Source organism: Tenebrio molitor, chromosome 1 (assembly GCF_963966145.1).
Source record: "Tenebrio molitor chromosome 1, icTenMoli1.1, whole genome shotgun sequence".
Classification (NCBI taxonomy): Eukaryota; Metazoa; Arthropoda; class Insecta; order Coleoptera; family Tenebrionidae; genus Tenebrio; species Tenebrio molitor.
Window position 1 is genome coordinate 29,065,079 of NC_091046.1, and position 22,742 is coordinate 29,087,820.

A 22,742-nucleotide genomic window follows, 5' to 3' on the forward strand; every position below is an offset into this window, starting at 1 on the left:
GCAACATATGATAGACCAATTCCATCAATCGGAACAATTTTTAACATTATTTCAAAATCTCTGGTCTTCGGTATAGTTGGTTGCATAGCAACTCACAATTCATCCAATTCATTGATCTGTGTTTTTTAAAATTGAACATAGTGAATAAATATGGACTATGTTCAGAGTTAAAAAAAATGTCCCGGTATATAGATAACTGAATTTATATGCCTGTTATGCATAACCACCAAAAAATATGTATAGATATTAAGTACCTATCCATAATTTTAACTCGTGGAGGTTTATTAACCCTATGACAATAAAATAATACTTTGGGACGACTGCAAAAATGCAAAACCAGAAGGGTAAATAAAACTTGGTAATACTCGTACATATACAGGATGTCCCAGAGTTGCGAAAAAGCTCCATAACTTGTTTGTTCTTAAAGATATTAACTTTTCCTTTTTTCTAGATGATAGCTACGCTTCTACTGCATATTCGGAAAATATTGCGGTATATCTACAGGCTGTCCCAATATTATAAAAACACTAAAATTATGTTGTTTTTTTTTTTAATGGAACCTACCCAGTTTGATTTCATTTTTGGATTCTATGCTAAATTGGGAATCAAATCTACACAGGCCGTTTTTACTTATCTGCCATCGTTTTTGATCAGTGGCGCTTTTTTTACTAGAATTCCGAATTGCAGGGGGAAAATTAATACCTTCCAAATAGTTGCACATAAAGTAAAATAATTGACGCTGTTTGATTCCTGAATGTTTGCCGCATCTGTTAAGTGTTGACTGAATAACGTGCTTAGTCGCATATGCCTACTGCGATTTTTTAAGTATAACAAACTAAAAATGCCAAAAACTCATTTTTTTCAAACGGCACCCCGCATTTATTATTGCACTGGTCGAAAGCTTTTTTGACGAGCTTTCCAACGGTATAGGGTTTGTATAGTCGAATGTGAAAATCTAGGGTGCTATCTTAAAATCACTAAAATAATTAAATGTTTCATTGTTAAACACTGTTTTGTTGGTTGATTCCTCTTTATGGAGTGACCATATTGTGTGATCATCTTTTGTTAGGCCTACTAAATTTTTGTATTGTCTTTTTAACGGAAAAATTGCATCAAATTTAGCAATTTTAGTATAGCACCATAGATTTTCAGATTCGACTATACAAACCTCATATTGTTCAAAAGCTTGTCAAAAAAGCTTTCGACCAGTGCAAAGATAAATACGGGGTGCCATTTGAAAAAAATGAGTTTTTGACATTTTTAGTTTAATTATGTTTAAAAAATCGTAGTAGGCATATGCGACTGAGCAGGTTATTGAGTAAACACTCAGCAGATGAGGCAAACATTCAGAAATCAAACAGCGTCAATCACTTTAATTATGTGCAGCAATTTGGAAGGTACGAATTTTCGAAGGAACATCTGCAATTCGAAATTCTGGTAAAAAAAACGGCCCCTGATCAAAAACGATGGCAGAAAAGTAAAAACAGCCTGTATAAATTTGATTAATAATTTAGCATAAAATTCAAAAATAAAATCAAACTGTGTAGGTTCCGTTTAAACAAACATAACTTTAGTGTTTTTATAATATTGAGACACACTGTATACATACGGCAATATTTTCCGAATGTGCAGTAGAAGCGTAGCTATCATCCAGAAAAAAAGTAAAGTTTTTAATAACCAACAAGTTATGCAGCTTTTTCGCAACTCTAGGACACCTGCATGTACCTAAAAATGTATTTGATTAAACACTTAGCATATAGCATCTAATCATAAACTGAGGCACTTTGTTACCCTGATTTATCTAATATTACAAGAAATAAAGAAAATTTATTTGTTTGAACAAGATGAGCTGTTGTGACATTTTAAATTGCAAAGACGTTCAATTTTTTTGCACTTAGAGCTGTTAGGTACTTCTGCAAAATTATATAAATAACTGGAGAATTTAGTACTAAAATTTTAAAGATATTATTCATAAGCACTGAAATCTCTTGGATTTATGCCTATTATCGAGAGATATTAGTTGTATCGTCTCGGCGATACAAAGTCGCTGGCGTTTCCAAACGACTTAGTTCAATTTGAAATGCGATTGTGAATGAAACAAATTCGTGTGATTTTCGAGATTTTTTTGATCTTACTTCGTACAACAACACTGACCAACTCTCACACTCAGGGGACGCCCACCCTTATATACAAGTGGGTGGGGATGCTAATCCCCTGAGGTGCAAAGAGAAAGCGAGGTACATAACAACAAAAATAGACGGTATTGAACATTAGTTAATATGCATATTAACTAAAATCTCTGGATATTGTGCATAAAACCAGATTTCGCATATTAGCGGTAACATTATATAAATATTTATGTATACTCGCACATAAACCGATCCGTTATACTGTAGACTTGATAAACTGGTCGATTTTACGTTACGAAAAATCTTGGGTGTTTAACCTTGGATAATGTGTATTTTGTGTCAGATCTTTTACCCACAGATCCTCGTCCATATTGAATATCATCAGTAAAATCTATTTTGTTCCAATCATCTATAATCTAAATAATGTTACAATCTTCTTTGAAAGGAGTGGATATTCTTTTTGGTATTTGCTCATCTAATCTTTGCGTAGTTGTTCGTGGTCTTCCTAGACCCTACTTCGGTGAAATTTCGGGCAACCGATAACTTTTTATAATCTTTCTTAGAGACGACAAATTCAATAATACAAAACTTGCATTCTCTGTTTGCTCCTTTCTATCACTAAATCTTTGAAGTACCTATCAAATTTCAGATTGGATTTACATGACATACTTATTTTGACAGTGATTTGCTTTAACGTTTCAGGAACTAGAAAATGTCAAAATTTCAAATTTCTCACTAAAAGCCGTTTTACAATCAACCGGACCTGTTACACATTGCTAAATTTTAGGAAAAATCAACAGGTGGTGTTTCAATAGAAATGACAGAGCCTATACATATAATCTATTCATTTTGATTGTGACCACTCCGTAGTAACTTTTCAGTTGCTAGGTTATTGATAGGTAATTTTCGATAACACTAAATCCAGTCGCAGTTGGCAACTCTCAGAGGCGCCATTTTGACAGAAACGTCACGCTCACAGAAGACAGAACGGAGAACGACTTGCGCAAACGTTTTTCGACGTACACTGTGCGCATATCTATAAAATTGAGTTTTGGTACAAAATTTTAGAATTCAAAAAGAAAATGCCACGTCGTCTTCTCAAAGTTGGGACCAAACGGTTAATATTGACTTGTTTCGAGACATTTATTGAAGCCAACGGGAAAACAACTCACAAAAACGAAAATCACCAATAAAGTTAACTCTATTTGTGCTTTTTTGTTGTACATTTTGGCTAGTAAGTGTTGTAGTTTGATACCTTCTGCCTTTTCATCCAATGTAAATCATTTTTTTGAACTTTCTGTCTGATTAGTTTTTATCTGAAAATATTTGTATTAATCCATGCTAATTGAAAGTTCTGATTACCTTTATACCAGGCATTTTTCGCGTTTGTCTTACTGCCAAATTACCATTTCCTTCGTTCTTCATTAATATCGAGAATTGCATGAGGTGATTTCGAAGTTTTTACGTTAAATAATCTGTACTAAATCTGTACCTGGATATAACTCCACTTTTCAACAGACGTGATTACAGAATCAGACAGACGTCTTTAGTTTCTCCTACTTCAAATATTGATTTCCGTTCTTAATATTGATAAATACATTAAAATCATTGCTATACTACCATTGTCAAGTTTTGACAATTCTGACATTTTCACATCATATTCACACCACACAAATATTTAGTGTAAAACGAATGCAACACACAGCTAAACAGCGCCTACTATGTTTTTCGTTGTGGTCACAATCAAAGTGAATAGATAATATAGTCTTTGCCAAAGCCAAATAACCACCAACACTGCATTCTACCCAAAAAATCAACCGGCAACGTTGTACACTTAGATTTGATTGGTCTAGCATCCTAGTAATATCAAAATTGCCATTATACACTTAGTGTAATTTTGTTTTCACCAACATAATTCAACAGGTGGTGGTTATTTGGGTTTGGCACGGCCTATAGTAAGAACGATTGAATACATATTTAACACAAAAATAAGTAATCTTATGATTAAATAACTTACTGTGGTAAACAAAAACATAATTTCAAAATTTAAATTACATATTTAATTGTATCAAACAGTACAAAATTTTCAAAGCGAAAAGGGTATCAATCAAATTTCAAATAAGTTATTGTCACTACCTTTAATAAACAGTTATTCATTTGCCTACGACGTCAGGAACACGGTGAATCACTCTCGTTAAGAAAAATGTTCATTTATTGAAATTTTCATCCTCAGAAAAAACAATTTCATTGGCTACAATTAAATATTATCGACTATTTCCAACATCTTATATTTAAAGGCCCACGAGTGCCAAAAAAGCCCAAGTTACACACGAACGAGTTGAATACATACAAAGTTTTTTTGTTCGACGAGCCCCTTAAAGGCTCCAAATCGCTTAAAATCTTTAATAGTACATTGTTATACGAGTTGCACAAGACAGTCTACTATCGAACGAGAGGGCTTAGAGCACGACGAACGCAGTGAGGAATTGTATACGTTCCATGGAGGTTATCTTTACTAAGGCAAATTTTCAACCGTGTAGACCGTAGTGTTTCAAAAGTGTGGCAACGTTGGTTCAAGTAATCTGAAGAAGAGAGACATCAGATCCTCCTCGGAGAACCACAGCACGTGAAGATCGTCCTTTAAGAATGGTAGCCCCTAGGGACACTACTTGAGACTGGAAATTATTACTGCGAGATTTATAACGTATAATTTCCCCAAAACACCGTTAATAATAATGCTTTCAACCATCCCTTGCAGAGTAAATGAGTGTATAACAAACAATGGTGGATCCACTCATTATTGGATGTTTTAATTCGACATGCTTTTAGTTTTAAGTTATTATTTTAATCATTGTTTTACTTTAATTTATAAATGTTCTGTAACAAATTCAATGAAACCGGTCAACTCCTAGGTATGTGACTATTTAAAAATTGCTGTGGTTAAGCACGTCGTGGTTTTCTTCTTTTAACAAACACAAATTGCCTTTTCAGTCATTGACGTTTCTTTTACTTTCCTTAATGTAACACTAAGAAAACCAGAAAACAACTTATTGGTAACTTAAAAAGAACATGTTTTTTATTAGGAACAATTTATACCACTGCTTCTTAGCTAAATGAATAACGTTAGCATCCATTGTTTGACACTTGATGAAGTTGCAGCAGACGTTCACGGAGTCAAAAACAAGCATCAAACGACTTGACCGCATATTTTTTTGACCGCTCTGTTTTTACAATCTGATTTTAAATGTTGCGCAGATATTTTAACCTGAGGGAAGTACGTGTTAAAAGTAGGTAAAATAACCCAACTTGCTTTATACAAATATTAATGGTTTACAAGAGAATCAAAGGAATCAGTTTGTTTAGGAATCCCTGAAAAATTTCAAATTGTGCGGGCAGTTTTGACGTACGACCAACCTAAAAAGTCAAGTTTTTATGTCATTCGAAGTTCTGTTTGATTGTTATCATTTAAGTTTTTTGAGTTTCATCATGAATTTTTGGTAAGATTTGTTAAGTGATAAAATAATGCCTGCAACTTATTCAGAAAACAACAAAGGTTTAAACGACAAAGTAAAAAGACTGTAATCGTGAGTAAAAGTATAAAATGCAAGATCAAAGAAGTTGCTCAAAATGCCTCCCATCGTTTGCAATGCAAGCTTCAGTCCGACGAACGTGTCCAAGAAAGCCGAACTCGATTCAGAATGCCTCTGTTGTGACGAATTTCCTGAGCGGCGTTTTGAACTCGTAACCAAACTATCGAGCGATCAAATAAATTTGTAATCGAGTTATCCATGAATCCGAAATCGTATGTCGTTAGTTGAACAAAAAACACATCTTAAAACACAGGTTAGATCTAGGCATATCAATTGAAAAGACATACGGATTCAAATCCATGGATGACTCGATTACAAATTAATTTGATCGCTCTTTACAAACTGAGAAACTCCCAGGTGAGTAAGACGCCGAGTACTTGTTCGTGCCTGGTTTTCAATTTCGTGAAGAATTTCTTTTTCCACACCGATCTTCTCGTTGGCGGCCAGGATCGCACACATTCATTTCGAAACGCCCGAAATCGCGAAAATGTTGCACAACGTTTACAAATAAGGTACTATATCTTTAGAAGGTAGCGCCATTCCGCTCCACAATTTTTCGTCTCGAAATTAAAAGAGAGGACATTATCGATAAATCCTGTGAGTGTGACAAAGATAGAAGTATCCACAATTTTAAGGGATGTTTGTATCGTATCAAACAGATTAACTTAACATTGCTCGAAATTAAAAGAGAGGGAGATATATCTCCGCACCGTTGGCGATACCTTTGTGATATAGTACCTTATTTACAAATGGTTGTGTATTGGGAAGTATCCTTTGAGGAAACCTCTCATGGTAAATTTGCCGTGCTAGCTCTGAACGTCCAAGGGCTTCGCCATAGATCAAAACCATATCGGTTTTCTCCAGGTTGGTGAAAACCACTTGTGATTTAAATTGAAATTAATATTGAAGTTCCTGTCAAAATGACTTAATTTTGAATTAAATGACAACAATAGTTCTACTATGATTTTTTTACCACTTTTTCATAAAATGCAGAGGCTCTCACACTTAAAAAAAAAACATTTTACTTCGTCTTTCTCGAAAAATATCAACGTTTGTAATATCAGGCATTATTGGCTCAATCGTTACCTTTTGCGGGGTTCTATCGCAGGTTAAAATATCTGCACAACTTTCAAAATCACCCTGTACATGAGTACATATTATAATTCAATATCACTAACAAAAAAGAAGATAAAGGGTGGCAATATAAAGTTTCCCACAACGGGCCTCGCAACTTAGTAAACTGTACTTATCAATATTCATTAGCACGTGAATTCTATTTTTAAAAAAATTAAAAATACAAAAAGTATGAGACATGAAAGTCGATTGTACAGTTGGTTGCAAAAAAGGACAGGAAATGAACATTTTCCTACTTGGCAATACATATCAAATAATTGTTTTAAATGTCATTGAATTTTGACCATAATTCTAACCTACCTCTCTTGTAAGAATGTTTCACACAACGAAAATTTTTTAAAAATGTGTCAATTTTATTCTGACACTTCCTGTTTTTTTTTTGGAACCAATTCTAGCAACAGACAGGTTGGCCGTGTGTATTATACAGATGTTTGTTTTTATGATTATTATCTTGAGATAGATTAATATTTAATCACAAGTGTCTAGTCTTACCATCATTGCGAAATCCTGGTGCCAACAATCCCAAGTAATTCTAAAACAAAATATCAAAGTAAGTGTTAAGTATTCAGTAACTAATATACATACCGGGTGATCAAGAAGGACTGTTTAAATTGGCAATACAATGAAGAACATTTTTTTATTCGGCTACTTACAACACTGCAACCGGATATGTTTTGTGGGTTTATTTGACAGATATATGACGTAGAATTAATAACGACAAAATGGTAGGTTATGAGAGTAAAAATTAACGGCAAAATGACATCAAAATTGGAATTCGGAACGATTCACCAGCATGTTTAATTTAATTTGAAATGTCAAATTTGACTTGCCACTGATGCGGCTGTCAGTGTGAAGCCGTCAACAACCGGAAGTTACTCCAGTTGTATCATTTAAAAATAAAATTCAGCATGACCAACTTAAACAGTCCTTCTTGATCACCCCGTAGATATAACAATTATTTTGTTTTAAAGATTTGTACTATTGGGAGCATGGAATTTCAGGCAACAATTTATAAAAACCCAATGTAGTCTAAGCTGTATTGTCATAATTCATAAATGTCATAATAATTAATTTTGACTGAATTCTTTGAAATATCTATTTCACAAAGTGACAAAAATGTTGCATACTGGGTGCCCCAAAATTCGCGAAACAACTCAGTGAGGCATGTCAACTCGTGTTTGAAAATAATTAGACAAATAATTTTAAAATCCTATATCTTTTAGATTTAAAGATGTGGGGGCTCAAAAGGTACAGCTTTGATCTCGTTTATTTTAAATATTAAAAAAGATTTTGACAATTTGTTTTTTACTAGCCAATGTTATAATAATTCTGAATGATTGTGATCAGGTTTTCAATTATTTACTTCATTATTTCCAGCATTTCCAAGAAGTAATTTTATGTCGGTTTTACCTCAAATATCGTATGGTAACATGGCTTTGATTTTTCTTTCTTATTTCCATGGATACAACAAAAATGAAATATTTACAGACTATTGGGATACAATTGGTGCGATTCTGTTTTAAAATTTACCAATATTGCTATATAACAATGTTGCAGTTGCTATGATATGAAGCTGTTGATTGGTTGGATCTATGCAAAATCAATATTGTTCAATAACAATCTTGCTAAATTTTGAAACAGAATCGCACTAATTGAATGTTTTTAAATGTTGCCACATTTAGTGTAACAAATAGGTCCCTATCTTCTATAGCCTTTGCCATTTCTATTGAAACACCACCTGTTGATTGTCAGTTTGGCAACGCGGCAAAGATGTTTAGTAATTTTTTTTTTATATTATTGCCAATCTTGATTTTTATATTAAATTTTATATACCTACTAGCTGACCCGGCGAACTTCGTACCGCCTCAGAATCAATAAATGTTGTGTTAACTTATTAGGTAAATTAAATTAAGTTTTTTTATTAAGATAAAATGAATAATTAAAATGAATTGAAATTTAATGATTTAATGCATACACAAATTTAATACAGTTGGTTGCAAAAAAAAACGGGAAACGAAAATTTTTCTAATGTAAATTTGGTTTTGTCCATTTGTCAATTAATTGTCTACTCGACAATACCTATCAAATAATTTCTAAAAATGTCTGAATTTTGACTCTAATTCTAACCTATCTCTCGTAAGAAGGTTTCACACTATGAAAAAATTGTAAAAATGTGTCAATTTTATTCTGCCAGTTCCCGTTCTTTTTTGCAACCAACTGTACCTTAATTTAATGCTAAGGACTACGCCCTCCGACGGAGATTATTCATTCGTATTCACGTCACGTGATGTGCAATTTCTGCACGGATGTTGGCCTTCAGGTCTTGTAGGGTCCTTAGATGGTTGATATAAACGCGAGATTTCAAAAAAACCCATAAACAAAATCGCAAGGGGCCAAATCTGGCGAGCGAGTTCTCTACTACAAATTGCCGCTTATTGAAGTGAAACTCCAGTTCTTCGTCTTGTCGCACTCCCGGTTTGTCTGAACGTAGTGACCCATGTAACAATTGATTTCTGGTTCGGGACACGACCCAACATTGAAGCGATTTCGGAAGGGTTGCGATCACAGAATATCAGTTTGAAAAGTAGACCTCGACGGCAAACGCAGGGTCTCCATCTCCACTCTTCCAACCATGGAGGTAGTATTAACAGGAGGGAGCATTCCCTATAGCCCTATACCGTCAATGCTTTAGATGCGTTATCAGTCGGCCACTCTCTGGTACCACTTTATGACTCTTCTCAAACTACGCGCAAGCGTTAGTGACACTGCTGGCCCTCTGCTGGGATCTTTCCACATGGTGCGCTCTGCATTTAGTACCACTTTATGGCAGTGCGCATTTACGCGGCATTTCCGCTTTTTTCAAATAGTGCCTGATGGCAGCTGACAGAGATAGAGAACACATCTTTAAAACCACGGGACCACGGCTTCCGAATGAGACCACTCCCGCCCCATTACAGTCTGAATGGCGCGCATTTCAAAAAAGGAGGTTATGTTGTCGCACCCTGTACAATACAAAAATAGGTAAGAGTAATACGTGTTGATCACCATTGATCACACTTGGTGTCAAAACTCAGCTGACGTTAAATCTCAATTAAGTTCAAATTGTCAATGCGCGCACAATGACAGATGACATAACCTTTAAAAATGAATTTTCTTCATAATTTTTTTTTCGTTAGTTATTCGACGTTTTAATAGTTATTCTGCTAATCGGAGCGGAGACAAATCCAACAATGTGTAACACAATAAAAATCATTGGTGTAAGCCGTGGAGGGAGAAAAGACTGGAGATGGCACTAATTCAAATAAGTGTACCGGCCCGCGAAAACTACAGAGTCATAAAAGGTTTCTGAATATAGACGCTAGGCCAATGGCTTCCTTCGCCTTCCTTCCAGGCGCATTGTGCTTCTTTATCTAGCGCATTGTGGACTGGGTCATAAGAGGTTGTTGCACGTGCTTTTAGAGGGTTCGGATTTTTAACATGGGAAGCATAGGAAATGCCATCTCCAGTCTTTTCTCCCTCCACGGTGTAAGCTCATGACACATGTCGAGTACTTTTGAGGTTATGTATATGAAATCACAGAATTAACTGAACGATCAAGTTATCGACCGGGGTTTAAAAAAAATTATTGAATTACTAATATCGTTATTAAAAAATAGGGGTTGATGGTAGAAGGATGAAAATTTAGGGTTGTATGTATTTTTTAATGCCACATCATAAAAAAATAAAAATAAACAATTTTGTCCAAAAAATAAAAAAATTTGGGGTGGACGACCCTTATCACTTAGGGGTATAAAAAATAGATAACAACCTATTCTCAGACCTACTGAATATACATATAAAATTTCATCAAAATCGGTCAAGCCGTTTCGGAGGAGTATGATAACTAAAACTGTGACACGAGAATTTTATACAGTGAGCGGCAAAAGTATGGAATAAATTCATTAAAAATTAAACAAAATTGTTTTCAAAAAAATCTTTGGACAGGTCAATTTTAGTTTATAACAATACATATTTTAATACAAAATAAAATTCCAAGCAGTCATTTGTTTTCGAGTTATGACGTCATCGATAATTTTTTTAAATGGAAACCCCCTATTTTTTTTCTTGATTCTGATTGCCCTTTTAAATGTCTAAACGCCAGTATAAAAATTTTGTTATCTTAAATAAGGAAATTTTTGAGAAAAAAAAATAAATTTGGAAAAAAAAAAATTTATAACACACAAAAACAAGTCAAAAACTGTGTTAGTAAGTACTTAAAATTATGGAATTAAATGTTCGAATTGCCATCCCCCAGCTTGTTGATAATAAGCAAGTTTATGAAAAAATTTCCCCTGTTTTAGTTTTATCTAGTTTTATCCCCGCAAATTAAAATTTCTATACGTTGTGTTTCTGTTAAATGAGTCATTTTCGAAAACATTTTGTAAAACAAATAACACATACGAATGAAATTGACAGTAACATTTGACTATCTGATTTACCTACTTGATTTTTTGACTTGTTTTTGTTCGTTATAAAATTTATTTTTTCCAAATTTATTTTTTTTTCTCAAAAATTTTCTTATGTAACTACAAAATTTTTACAATGTCATTTAACAATTCAAAGGGCTATCAGAATCAAGAAAAAAAATAGGGAGCTTCCATTTAAAAAAACTATCGATGACGTCATAACTCGAAAACAAATGACTGCTTGGAATTTTTTTTGGTACTGAAACATGTATTTTTATAAACTAAAATTCACCTGTCCAAAGATTTTTTTGAAAAAAAATTTGTTTAATTTTTAAGGAATTTATTCCATACTTTTGCCGCTCACTGTATATTAGATTTTATATTTTATATTATATTATATGTATTTAGAATGCACGATGAGTCGACGACATAAATAATAGCTAAATATGTAGTTAGATAACTGATTTATATGACACACTTATTTTGACAGTGATTTGCTTTGATGTTTCAGGAACTAGAAAATGTCAAAATTTCAAATTTCTCACGAAAAGCCATTTTACAATCAACCGGACCTGTTACACATTGCTAAATTTTATGAAAAATCAACAGGTAGCGTTTCAATAGAAATGGCAGAGCCTATACAAAAAAGATTGATTTTTTTAAACATTTTTACTTGATATTTTAATGACTATTTAACAACGTACTGCTAAGCTGTTCCGCGAATTTTGGAGCACCCAGTATACAGTATGATTCAAAAGGGTCACACCACCGTTTATGTGGTGATACAGAATGTTAATAATGGGTATTCATTTAACATTCTGGTAGCATCACCTATGGAAATCGTTTGTTTTGAAAAACGGATGTCGCAGCGTTAAAATACGACATAAGTACATAACCTCACTATAAAATAACAGCATGACACGAATTATGATAAAAAAAGTAATACAATTACAATTCACACACAAATTAATCAATTTATTATATGAGGTGCTGGAAATGTCTACCTTCTTCTTTTGTGGCACGTTCCTACTTTCTTACACAAGGTTCACTCTGTTGCGTTGCGATAACTGACGCATTGTGAAGTGTGGGGAGCATTTTGCATAATTTCTCTTGCAGTTTCAATAACTGCAGCAGTGTGTTTTAGCGGCCAACCCCTGTGGTTTTTCTTCGGTAAACGCCTCCAGTTTCACGAAACAACTTTATACACCGGCTCAGGTTGTTTTCCAAGGTTTTCCGTTTTCGGTCAACAATAACATTGGGAAATTCGACGATAAACTCTTCGAAGCAGTTTTGTACGAAGTAGATCCATGAACCATTCACTTTCAAACCATTGCGAAAATAACTTTCAATCAAAAACGTTTTCTGTTCTAACGTGAACACCAACAAACAGCAAACCTCTCTGAACGCAAATGTCAAAATATGACAGTTCTATTCTAATTTTACTAATCGGAAGTTCAAACGACGACATGCCTTAACAAAAACAAAATATTTCCGTAGGTAATGCTACCAGAATATTAAATGAACACCCATAGAAACGCAAATATGTATGTTTATTTTTTAGTAACACGATATTGTTTCTTTTCACATCATGAAAAACAACTCATAACTCCCTTGAGATATTTCAAATTTTATCGCCCTCCACATTGTTTACAACAAACGCATGAGAACCAAACTATAGCAATCATATATTCACGCAATCTTCCCTGCAAAATATTTTAAAGAAAGTTTTAACTTTTAAGCACAGACCATGGAGGTAGTATTACTAGTAGGTCCATGGTACAGACACTAAAAAATAAAATATTGTATGCACCACGGGAGATATTCATGTTTTTCCTCTCGGTTGACTTATAAACCTCAGCGAAAAATCATGTTCATATCTCCCTTAATGCATAAATAACTATTTCGGCCTCCCTATTGGGAAACCCCTCTACGTAGGAAACACACCGTTCGTTACCTTACACTTTAGGTCACGGGAACTGTGAGTGCGGGAGCAATGTTGCACGGCATCGTTAATTGTGGGTTCTTTAAAGTACCGTAAAATCAAAATTCGTTTGTAGATCAAAACAAATATCAAGTAAATTTACACAGCCAAAAAATTGCAAAAATCTCTCTCAAGACTTGTATGCTTTTTCCGTGAACAGAAGTGTAGGTGTACAGTAGGTTTCAAAAAAAAAAAAACGGGAAATGAAATTTGACCTAATGTGAATTGGAAATTTAATTTGTAAATTTATGTCAATTTGTGTCTGTTTGACAGTAGTATTTCTGACACATAAGTGCAGTTTTTTAACCTAAATTCTAAAAGGCCGTTTCAAACTATAAAAATTTAATAAAATCTGACAGAACTTTTTCTGACAGTTCCCGTTTTTTTTTTTGAAGCCAACCGTACAGTTAATTTCAAAAACTATAGAGTACACCTAATGTTACACAGTGTGAAATGTACTTACATTTTTTGTCAATGATCAATGTTAATTTTGACAAACAAAATGCCTAATCTAACCGAAAACGCGAAAGTGCTTATTCTTTCCAAATTAGCAGAAGGGTGGTCGATCCGAAGGGTAGTCCAGTATTATAACATCGCGAAGAACACCATGCAGAGGATAAACACAGACAATATTATGGTGTTCTAAAATACCAGCGACATTTTATGTTGTCAAACTTAACTAACCTACGAGTATATAAAAAATATGACGTTCAAATACCAAAAAGACATCTTTACATGTGGAAAAAATTGTAATAAATCGACTTCTTGATTTTTGAGGTGTACTCGATAATTTTGAAATTAACTGACCTTAATAAACGTAAACAGATTTTAACGAAAACATTTGTGGGCACAACACAGAATGGAAGCATGAGACATTAAAAATAAATATCTTAAAGAGATTGAAGCTAACATTTTAAATAGATCAATTTAAATCAAAAGTTTATAACACTGCCTGTGGCCTCCATGATATCGCTAATTAATCGTATTTTTTTCAGATATAATTATAATCTGACAGTGTTAATTTTTTGTACTGTACGTATGTAATTTATTTTGTAAAATTACAAATATTATAAACATTAATGTTACAATGATCCACTTTAGACAACAATCCAGGAATGATTTGGTTACTGTCAATTCTATTCTCTTCGATTTGGACATCAATGTAAACTCCATCCATTTTCAATATACATTACTATTAGGGAATTTTCTTTTTTTGTATTGCAATGAAAGTGTTTTATTTTTTCTAATATTGAACATTCAAAGCGGGCGTTTTGAATTTGTCAAAAAATTTGACACTATCAGATTATAACTATTGAAAAAAATGCGATTAAGTAGCGATATCATGGAGGCCACAGGTAGTGTTATAAAGAGAAAATGCCTCACTTTAGACATAAAACAAGGTGTTCACCGGTGTTTTAAAAACATTTGGGAAGTAAATGGTCCAAATTTGGGGAGAATGCCAGTTTACCGAATGGTTGGGGAAATTTTTGCCGTTAAGTTGATAAATCCACTTTTAATTTAAATTGATCTATTTAAAATGTAGCTTCAAGCTCCTACAGATATCTGAAGGAAAAGTACGGAGTAATTTCTGGATCGGGGACACAGGCACAGAATGGAAACGACGCACGATGAAGTGAAGAAATATTTGCGCCGTTGTGCGCTTTTTTTAATTACAAGACCGGCCTTCAGACTTGACTTGAGAGGGTTGCTCCTGAGCACTATTCATTTTGAATGTCTCATGCTTCCACTCTGTGTCCTGCTCTTAAATCTTTTCGTTAAAATCTGTTTATGTTTATTAAGGTACTATTGGGAGCATAAAAAGTGGGACATCAAATTTCTGTCAGTTTTGAAAAATTCGATGTAGTTCAAGCTTTTACGTTTCACTGAACCATTATTTGTTTTTTATACCTTGACAACGAGATATATTAAGTAGGCTATAATGCCCTAGGGCGTATAAATCATAATGCCCGCTTATTACGCCCGCTCAAACAAGGTGTCATAGATACGAGCCACCGCAAACTAGGAAATTTAGCAAAATCAAGTTCACAATTTATAAATTTTTTAAATTTTCACAAATTCAAATGCCCTTGATACATAAATACCTCTATTGTCATTTTTTTTTTACACTATTCTAGCTGATAGTTTAAAAATTTATTTTATACTCCTATTTTCCTTTTCCAAATGCTATCTTCTTTTGATAGGTAGATTTTGATTGGGACTTTGCATTAAGTAAATATTCACTACGTGCTTACTTACAATCATTCCCTACAACCTGTAGTTTATTTTTTAATCAAAGAACCACAACACCGCAATTTACACCCAAAATAGAGCTGACAACATTGTACACTTTTGACATAGGGTGAAAAATCTCATCATATAAAAATTGAGTTTATTAGAGATAAACTTTGCTGAAATCGAAAAATTGTTTTCTAGGTTAACAGCAGCACATCGTTGATGTTTCTTTGACATTTCATCGAAATGCTTACCAGGGGCTTAATGACCCATTATTACGAATGTAAAATGTTGCTCTTCTTTATTTTATAAATTTTCTCCATTATCAGATAACAGTAATTAAATGGACAATTGTAATTCCAACGTCTAAAATTCATGAGGTATGATTTATTATAAAGTAGCGTTTGAGACCACAAATTGTCTACGCCCTTGCATTGGCCCCTTATTTGCATAGAATTCCGCTACGACACGACCGATATTTTGCAACACCTGCTCTGATTTGTTGTCTTCTTGATCACATTGTACTTAATGTAACAAATAGGTCCATATCTTCGACAAAAATGAAGATAGACTTTTTTAAACATTTTTACCTGATATTTTAATGATTAAATTACTTAATAACGTACTGCTAAGCTGTTCCGCAAATTTTGGAGCACCTGTATAAACATGTCTTGCACTTTTTATCCTGTCTGAATAAAACTCACAGATAAATTGCTTTCTTTATCAAAGCAAAGATTTATTGACATAGTGTTCTAATTCACACGATGTTCCCAGTAAACGGTAACATATCGCGCATTCAAATGACCAAATGAAATCCTGGACGCGGAAGGCGTTGGAAACCGTCAATTGTTGTGCTTTTGTAAAGTGTAAATTAATTGCAGCATGTTGTCAGCTAACCTAAAATTTATAAACAATAAAAAAAAATTTCTTTCTTTCTTTTTCTTTGCAATGTTTTAGATTAAAAATAGAATAACTAACGCACCCTTGCTGAAAACAAACATATTCGTGTCACACGGCAGAAAATTCAAACTTTACCTTTACACTGTTCAAAACGGTTTACTTTTTCCAACGCCTACTCAGCCCAGGATTTCATTTGAACGCATGAAATAATGGTGAAATGTTATTGTTGTTTGTTGACATTACAGTTTTCCGTATAGCTATAGAGTCTGCGGTAAACGTAGTGAAGCATGGCGTCATTTAGTGCGATTCTGTTTCAAAATTTAGCAATATTGTTATTGAACAACATTGATTTTGCATAGATGCAACCAATCAACAGCTTCATATCATAGCAACTACAACATTGTTATCGTGATTGTTATACAGGGTGGAACAAAAGTATCAAATATTGGCTGTAACTTTTTAATTTGACAATTTAAGAAAAAATGTTTAATATAAAAGTTGATTGGTGTATTATCCCGCATCATCTGGTCTTTCTAGTTTGTTCCTATCTTCTTTTGTTTCGCTGCTATGGCAACCAACTTTGATTTTTTAAATAGCACCCATACATTTTTTGTGTGTGCGTATCTTTCTGTATTCATAAATACAGTTTTGCCATTATGGGGAAAAAGAATAAAATTAAAAAAAAAACAATGGTGATAAAATTAACTTACTGAGTAATAAAATGCAACATCAAGAATGTTGACAATTTTTGTTGAACGTCATGCATGATAATAAACCAACAATTTTTATATTAAACATTTTTTCATAATTTTTCAAATTAAAAAGTTACAGCGATTATTTGATACTTTTGTTCCACTCGGTATAGCAATATCCGTCAATTTTAAAACAGAATCGCACCAATAGTTTAATTATGACTTGTACGCAGTTTTGAAATTTCCACCTTTAAGCGTCTTGGCTGAGTAATTAAAAAAGTCCTGTAGAAACTGCTTAAAAGCTAACGTTGCTATTGTAACTACACTGAACTCCAAAATTAACGCATCACTTTGATTTTTTTAATTAAAAAAGCAAGTTTTGACACATTAAAAAAAATATTAACAACAATAACAGCTGAACCATGGGAAATATTTTCAACACATTTTCTTACAAAAAAAAGCACATAAATGTAAAAAAAAATACAAAAATTTGAATTCGAGGTAACATCACGAGTAAAAATGAGAAATCGAAAAAACCATCTAAATTTAAAGATTATTTTCCTGAAATCTTGTACTGTCTCCTCTAGCGTTAATTACAGCTCGATAACGTTCTGGCATGTTAAGATGAGGTTTCTGTTATGGGTTTGGCCTATATTTTCCCAAATATCCAGAAGTACTCTTGTTAGCTGACTGAAGTGATTTGGATGCCCTTCCATTGCCCGTAACCGTTTTTCCATACATATTATCCCGTATGTGCTGAGCTGGGTTGAGGTCAGGGTTCATTCTGCATATAAATGAAGTCTTGTCCTACGAATGGGGCAAACGGTACAACAACAGGATCCAAGATGTTCGTGATATATCGATGTGCATTTGAATTACGTCTATGTAAAACCACCAGCTCTGTAGCTACGTCTAAAGATATTCCTATCCATACCATTATTGACCCTCCTCCGAAACTCTTCAGTAACGAAATTACATTGCGCATATTGCTCACCAGGTCACCTGTCCGTCAGATTCGTATAGACAGAACCTGGATTCATCGAAGACCAAAACTCTGCGCCAATCTTGTTCGACCCAATTGACATGTTCTAATGCAAAGTTAACTTGGGTCCAGTAGCTGCTCTTCTCGCATGTATCTGATCCTGCTTTAGTCGTTTTCTAACCGTATTTTCACTCAGACGGAGTGCATATTGTCTAACATGCGATCTTAAAAAATAGAAGAGCAGTGAGAAACCCTTCTCTAATACTTATTAATCGTAAGTATTGGTCCTGGTGAGGTGTTGTGATTCGTTTTTGGCCTTGTCCAGGCCTCCTTGTGTGTCGTCCAGTCTCCTGACGTCTTCTTAGAACTTTAGATACGATAGATTGGTTCGAATCAAAGCGATATGCTATAGTCCTCTGACTCTTTTCACTCTGAGCTAACAAAAGCACTTGCACGGACTTTTTAAATGCTAAGTTGTTCCTAACGTCACCCGTGTTAAAAGTAAATTAAGATTTGTGTCAATACTGATTCAATTTTTCAACTGCTATTAAAAAATTATTTTCTAGTAAATTTCAAAATTTAACAAAAACGATATTTTTGCTCATTTTTGTAAACAGTGGCTGAAAATTTTAATTACGTTTGTAGCATTATCTATGCTTCTCTTCTATTTTCAGTGTGTATAACAATTTTTTGGCTTTAAAGTAAAACTGTTTAAAAAAACCGTAAAAATTCAAGTGATGAGTTAATTTTGGAGTCCAGTGTATGTACATATTATCTTCTATTATGACTGTCATAACCATTAAAAGAAAATGACAGCTGTATAAAGGTAATGATAAAATGCGCCCCCAGCTCTGAAGTCTTTATTACAGATGGCATCGCGACGATGGATATGTCAATTAAAATGGGTTAACAAATACTACATTTTGACGGAATTAGAAAAATTTCGCAATGTATTAGATTTTGGCAGCGATCGTCAACTTATTATTTTCAAATGTATGCCTATGTTGTTTTTTATAGAATCTGAAAGAATTTTTTATTCTGCGTTCAGTGATGTCACTAAAATTATCGAATTAAGCTTATTAGAACAAAATTTGCGTCATCTGGCCTGCACAGTCACCAGAGCTAAATATGCGCGACTCCACCACAAACTCTTGTGATTCGAATATCGACTGTCCCGAAATTCCTTCTACCATAATACTTGAACAATGAGCAATGTGCACTGAAAGTAGTAGACATCAGTTTGCACATTTGAGAAATGTTTTTTAATTATTTATTTATTTTTTTTTAATTTGTTTTTATAACTTATGTATTATTTTCTACGTATAAATGAGTCAGAGCAAAACGTGGAGGTGAACAAAGTATTGAATTTAATTTATTACGTAGGTAAGTCAGATGGATAATAATTTATTAAAATTAAAACTTACATAGAAATGTCATGTTAACAGACTTACAAATTATAAACTGAAAACCCATTATAATATAAACTGTACATTTTTCAAATACTATATAGGTTATTCACCGTAGAGTTCTCGCGAAAATTTAATGTCATGCAACACAAAATACCATGGTTAATGTTTTACAAATAAGGAATCAAATTCATTTAAAAGTTAAAATGACACTTTGTTCTCTATGGAAGGTTATAAAGAAGAAATTGGAAGAATTGAACGTTAGACAAAAACGTTACAAACAGGCCTACTTGGGTATCTTTGAGAGTAAACACGTGCAGCTTGAACAGCATTTTTACGCCACTCACCAAAGATCATCGTCTGAATATGTACATGTAAAAACTGACGGACGAATTTTTTTATTAACTATGTCAGACTCTAAAATGACTGACAATGATGCCATCATGGATGGATCATAAATTATCATAAACTAGCAGACGTTGTATTGTCCAATCCAAATTTCAATAAATTTGTTTAAATATAATCGTGTGAAAAGCTATTGGAAATGTGTAAACAAAGTAAAAATTTTACATTCGAGATGAATTCTATCGACACTACACTGCTGAAATGCTGGAAATGTGTCCCTGTCCCTGGAATGTGATCAACTTTCAACCATACGGTTTAATTAAGTCAGAATTTCATGTCAAACAAATGATTTATTTTCTTCCATTAAATTTGAAATCACAATGAATCTCAAAGTATTTTATTTACATTTCGATTTCGATTACAAGATTGATGTTCAAGTAAACAATCCGATTGGTTTGATTCACAATTTGACTTTAAATAAAACTACAATTGTTGGACAGAGCGCGACACAACACAAAAGTAATAACATTTAGGCTGAAATGCGTTTTTCCAGATTTTTCACCAAATCTTCCAAATTTTTTTGTCATATACAGGGTCATTATAAATAAAGTGCGCTTTACACTGTGTGATTTATCACGAGTTTATCACAAGCAAAAATTTTGGTGTTTACACTAGGTGTTTTAACACACAAAGTTATTCATAAGGTCACAAAGAAAATCATATCGAATCATAGGTCTTCATTCAGAATAGAACGGTGTCTACTTCCATGTCAGTTTTCGAATGATTGCCGATAATATCATTTGAGTTTTGAGGTTATATTATATTAAGTATTACCTGTGAAGTGTGGCGAAAAATGGCTGGAAAGGTAAATTCACTTCGCAGCAACATTAAGGGATACCTAATGGTATTATTTTCAAATAAACAAAAATTTCCTTTTCTTGACTTTTTCTACAGGGTCTCTATAAATGATTGTCGGGTCCAGCCAGCCATGGAAACTTGTCAAATTTTGAATGTGCCGCTTTGTTCGGGAAATAATGAATGTCACATTTTCAGGTTAGGTTGTTGGCTTTTAACCAGAGACAAGTTTCAACTGTGCTTTACTCCTGCTAACATTAATGTATTTATTATTTAATATCAACACCCACAGGGGAACAATTATTGCCCCCATCGTACCGACACACAGTGTACAGGAATTGGTATGAGAACAGATCCAAACAGATAAATATTGAGAACACCTTGTCCCCGTATGCCAGAATACAATACTGCCTTTTTGTCTGCTTTAGTGCTTTCACATTTCTTGTTTTATGCTAGTGATGAATACGACCTAGACTGAATTGTTGAATACGGTATTGACTCCCATTTTTTCTTCCAATATAAATAACAGTGTTTTTCATGACAAATAAGTCTTACTGGTTTTTCAATAAAATCAAATGTATTCAACAACATAATTTACAACACTAAATAACGATAACAAATAGGTATTTTTTTATAAATTAGATGGAAAATGTCCCCCATTAATTTCTAACACTTGAGAATTCTTCATTTATTTTCAAAAATATTTTGCAGCATTTCTTGGTTAAGGGTACAGCAACACTGCTATCCACAGTTCCACACACCAATTTTCAAAACATGTAAAGGAGTCTCTACAAAGTGGTGTAGATTCTCAGCACTCCAAATTCTGAAATTGAGGTGATTTTGAATGTGATTACAATATTAAACACAACTTTGATAATCTGCAGGTTGGAGTTCTTGTACAACACTTATTTTATAAGGATGCAGTTGTACCCTATTTTTAATGATTTTGTGACAAGTGCTTCGTGGTACACCAGATTGTTGAGATAAATATATAGTCTTTTCCACCATTTCTTTCAAATCCTCGACTATTTCATCAGATACTGGTGGTCGTCCTGATGATTTACCCTTGCTAATTGTTCCGATTGTTAAAAATCTGTTCACAATTCGCCCAATATGAGTTACCAAACAATAATTTTGAATGTTGTCGGGATATTTTGTTGGAATTCATTTTTACAAACAGATAATTCCCCACTAATAAACTTTCCATTTCGAAAGTAAAAAACAACAACGAACGTGTTCTGTTCAACAGGATAAACCATTGTAAAGAAAGTAAAGCTAAAATAAAATATAAAACATAACCTCACAAATTTTGCCAGTCTGTTTACCTCTAAAAGTGGACGTAGGTACTTGCAATTTTTATTAAAAATACAGTTTTTTGGTGTTTATTAACTGTGATTAACTGCAATAAAACGAATATAAGGAACGAAAACTCGACTGACAAGCGCAAACAAAACGTCATTAATGTCAGAAGTGACCGTGAAAACGAACTAAAATCGGTTTCAAAAAAGCGGAACAGTAAAATTTTTTTCCAAGGCTGGCTTGACCAGACAATCATTTATAGAGACCCTGTACTTTATTACCCCGTAATTGCCCTCTTTGAACCAATATGATGTACTGTCGCGAGCAAAAAATTCTGGTCGACAATGTCATTTCAAAGTTTGGTTAGATTGTCGCATATTAAAAAAATTTCCCTGCCTGATTATGCCCTGTCAACAAAGTGTCAAGTCAAGAAAATGAGAAAAAAATGACAACTAATGTCATAGAACATGATGATAGGTTATGATATTTACGATCGTTTTACAATGGACCAATGGAGCATTTTCCATTGTGTCAAAGCATGATTTTGACGACCAGTTTTTTTTTGCTCGCGACAGTAGATTGACATTATAATCAATAAAGCGTCGTTTGGAAACATTTTTCTTAGAAGCTTTCTTGCCCACAAGCGAAGTCTGAACACTAACAAACAACTAGCAATCTAACCTCAAATCTTAAAGTTTTGACGTTTGTTATTTTCAGTCACAGAGAACGCAATGAAGAAAGTCACATAGTGT

The 22,742-nt window shown here is 33.5% G+C and overlaps 1 protein-coding gene across 5 annotated transcripts in view; it reads right to left on the minus strand.

Annotated features, from left to right (window-relative positions):
• Positions 1–22,742, minus strand: part of LOC138122522 (probable E3 ubiquitin-protein ligase RNF144A) — an 87,824-nt gene that overhangs the window by 38,309 nt on the left and 26,773 nt on the right. For all 5 annotated transcript variants that reach the window (XM_069036770.1, XM_069036759.1, XM_069036757.1 and 2 more), the window contains one exon: positions 7,346–7,385. In XM_069036770.1, coding sequence (XP_068892871.1) covers positions 7,346–7,385 — 40 coding nt within the window. The remainder of the gene's footprint in view (positions 1–7,345; positions 7,386–22,742) is intronic.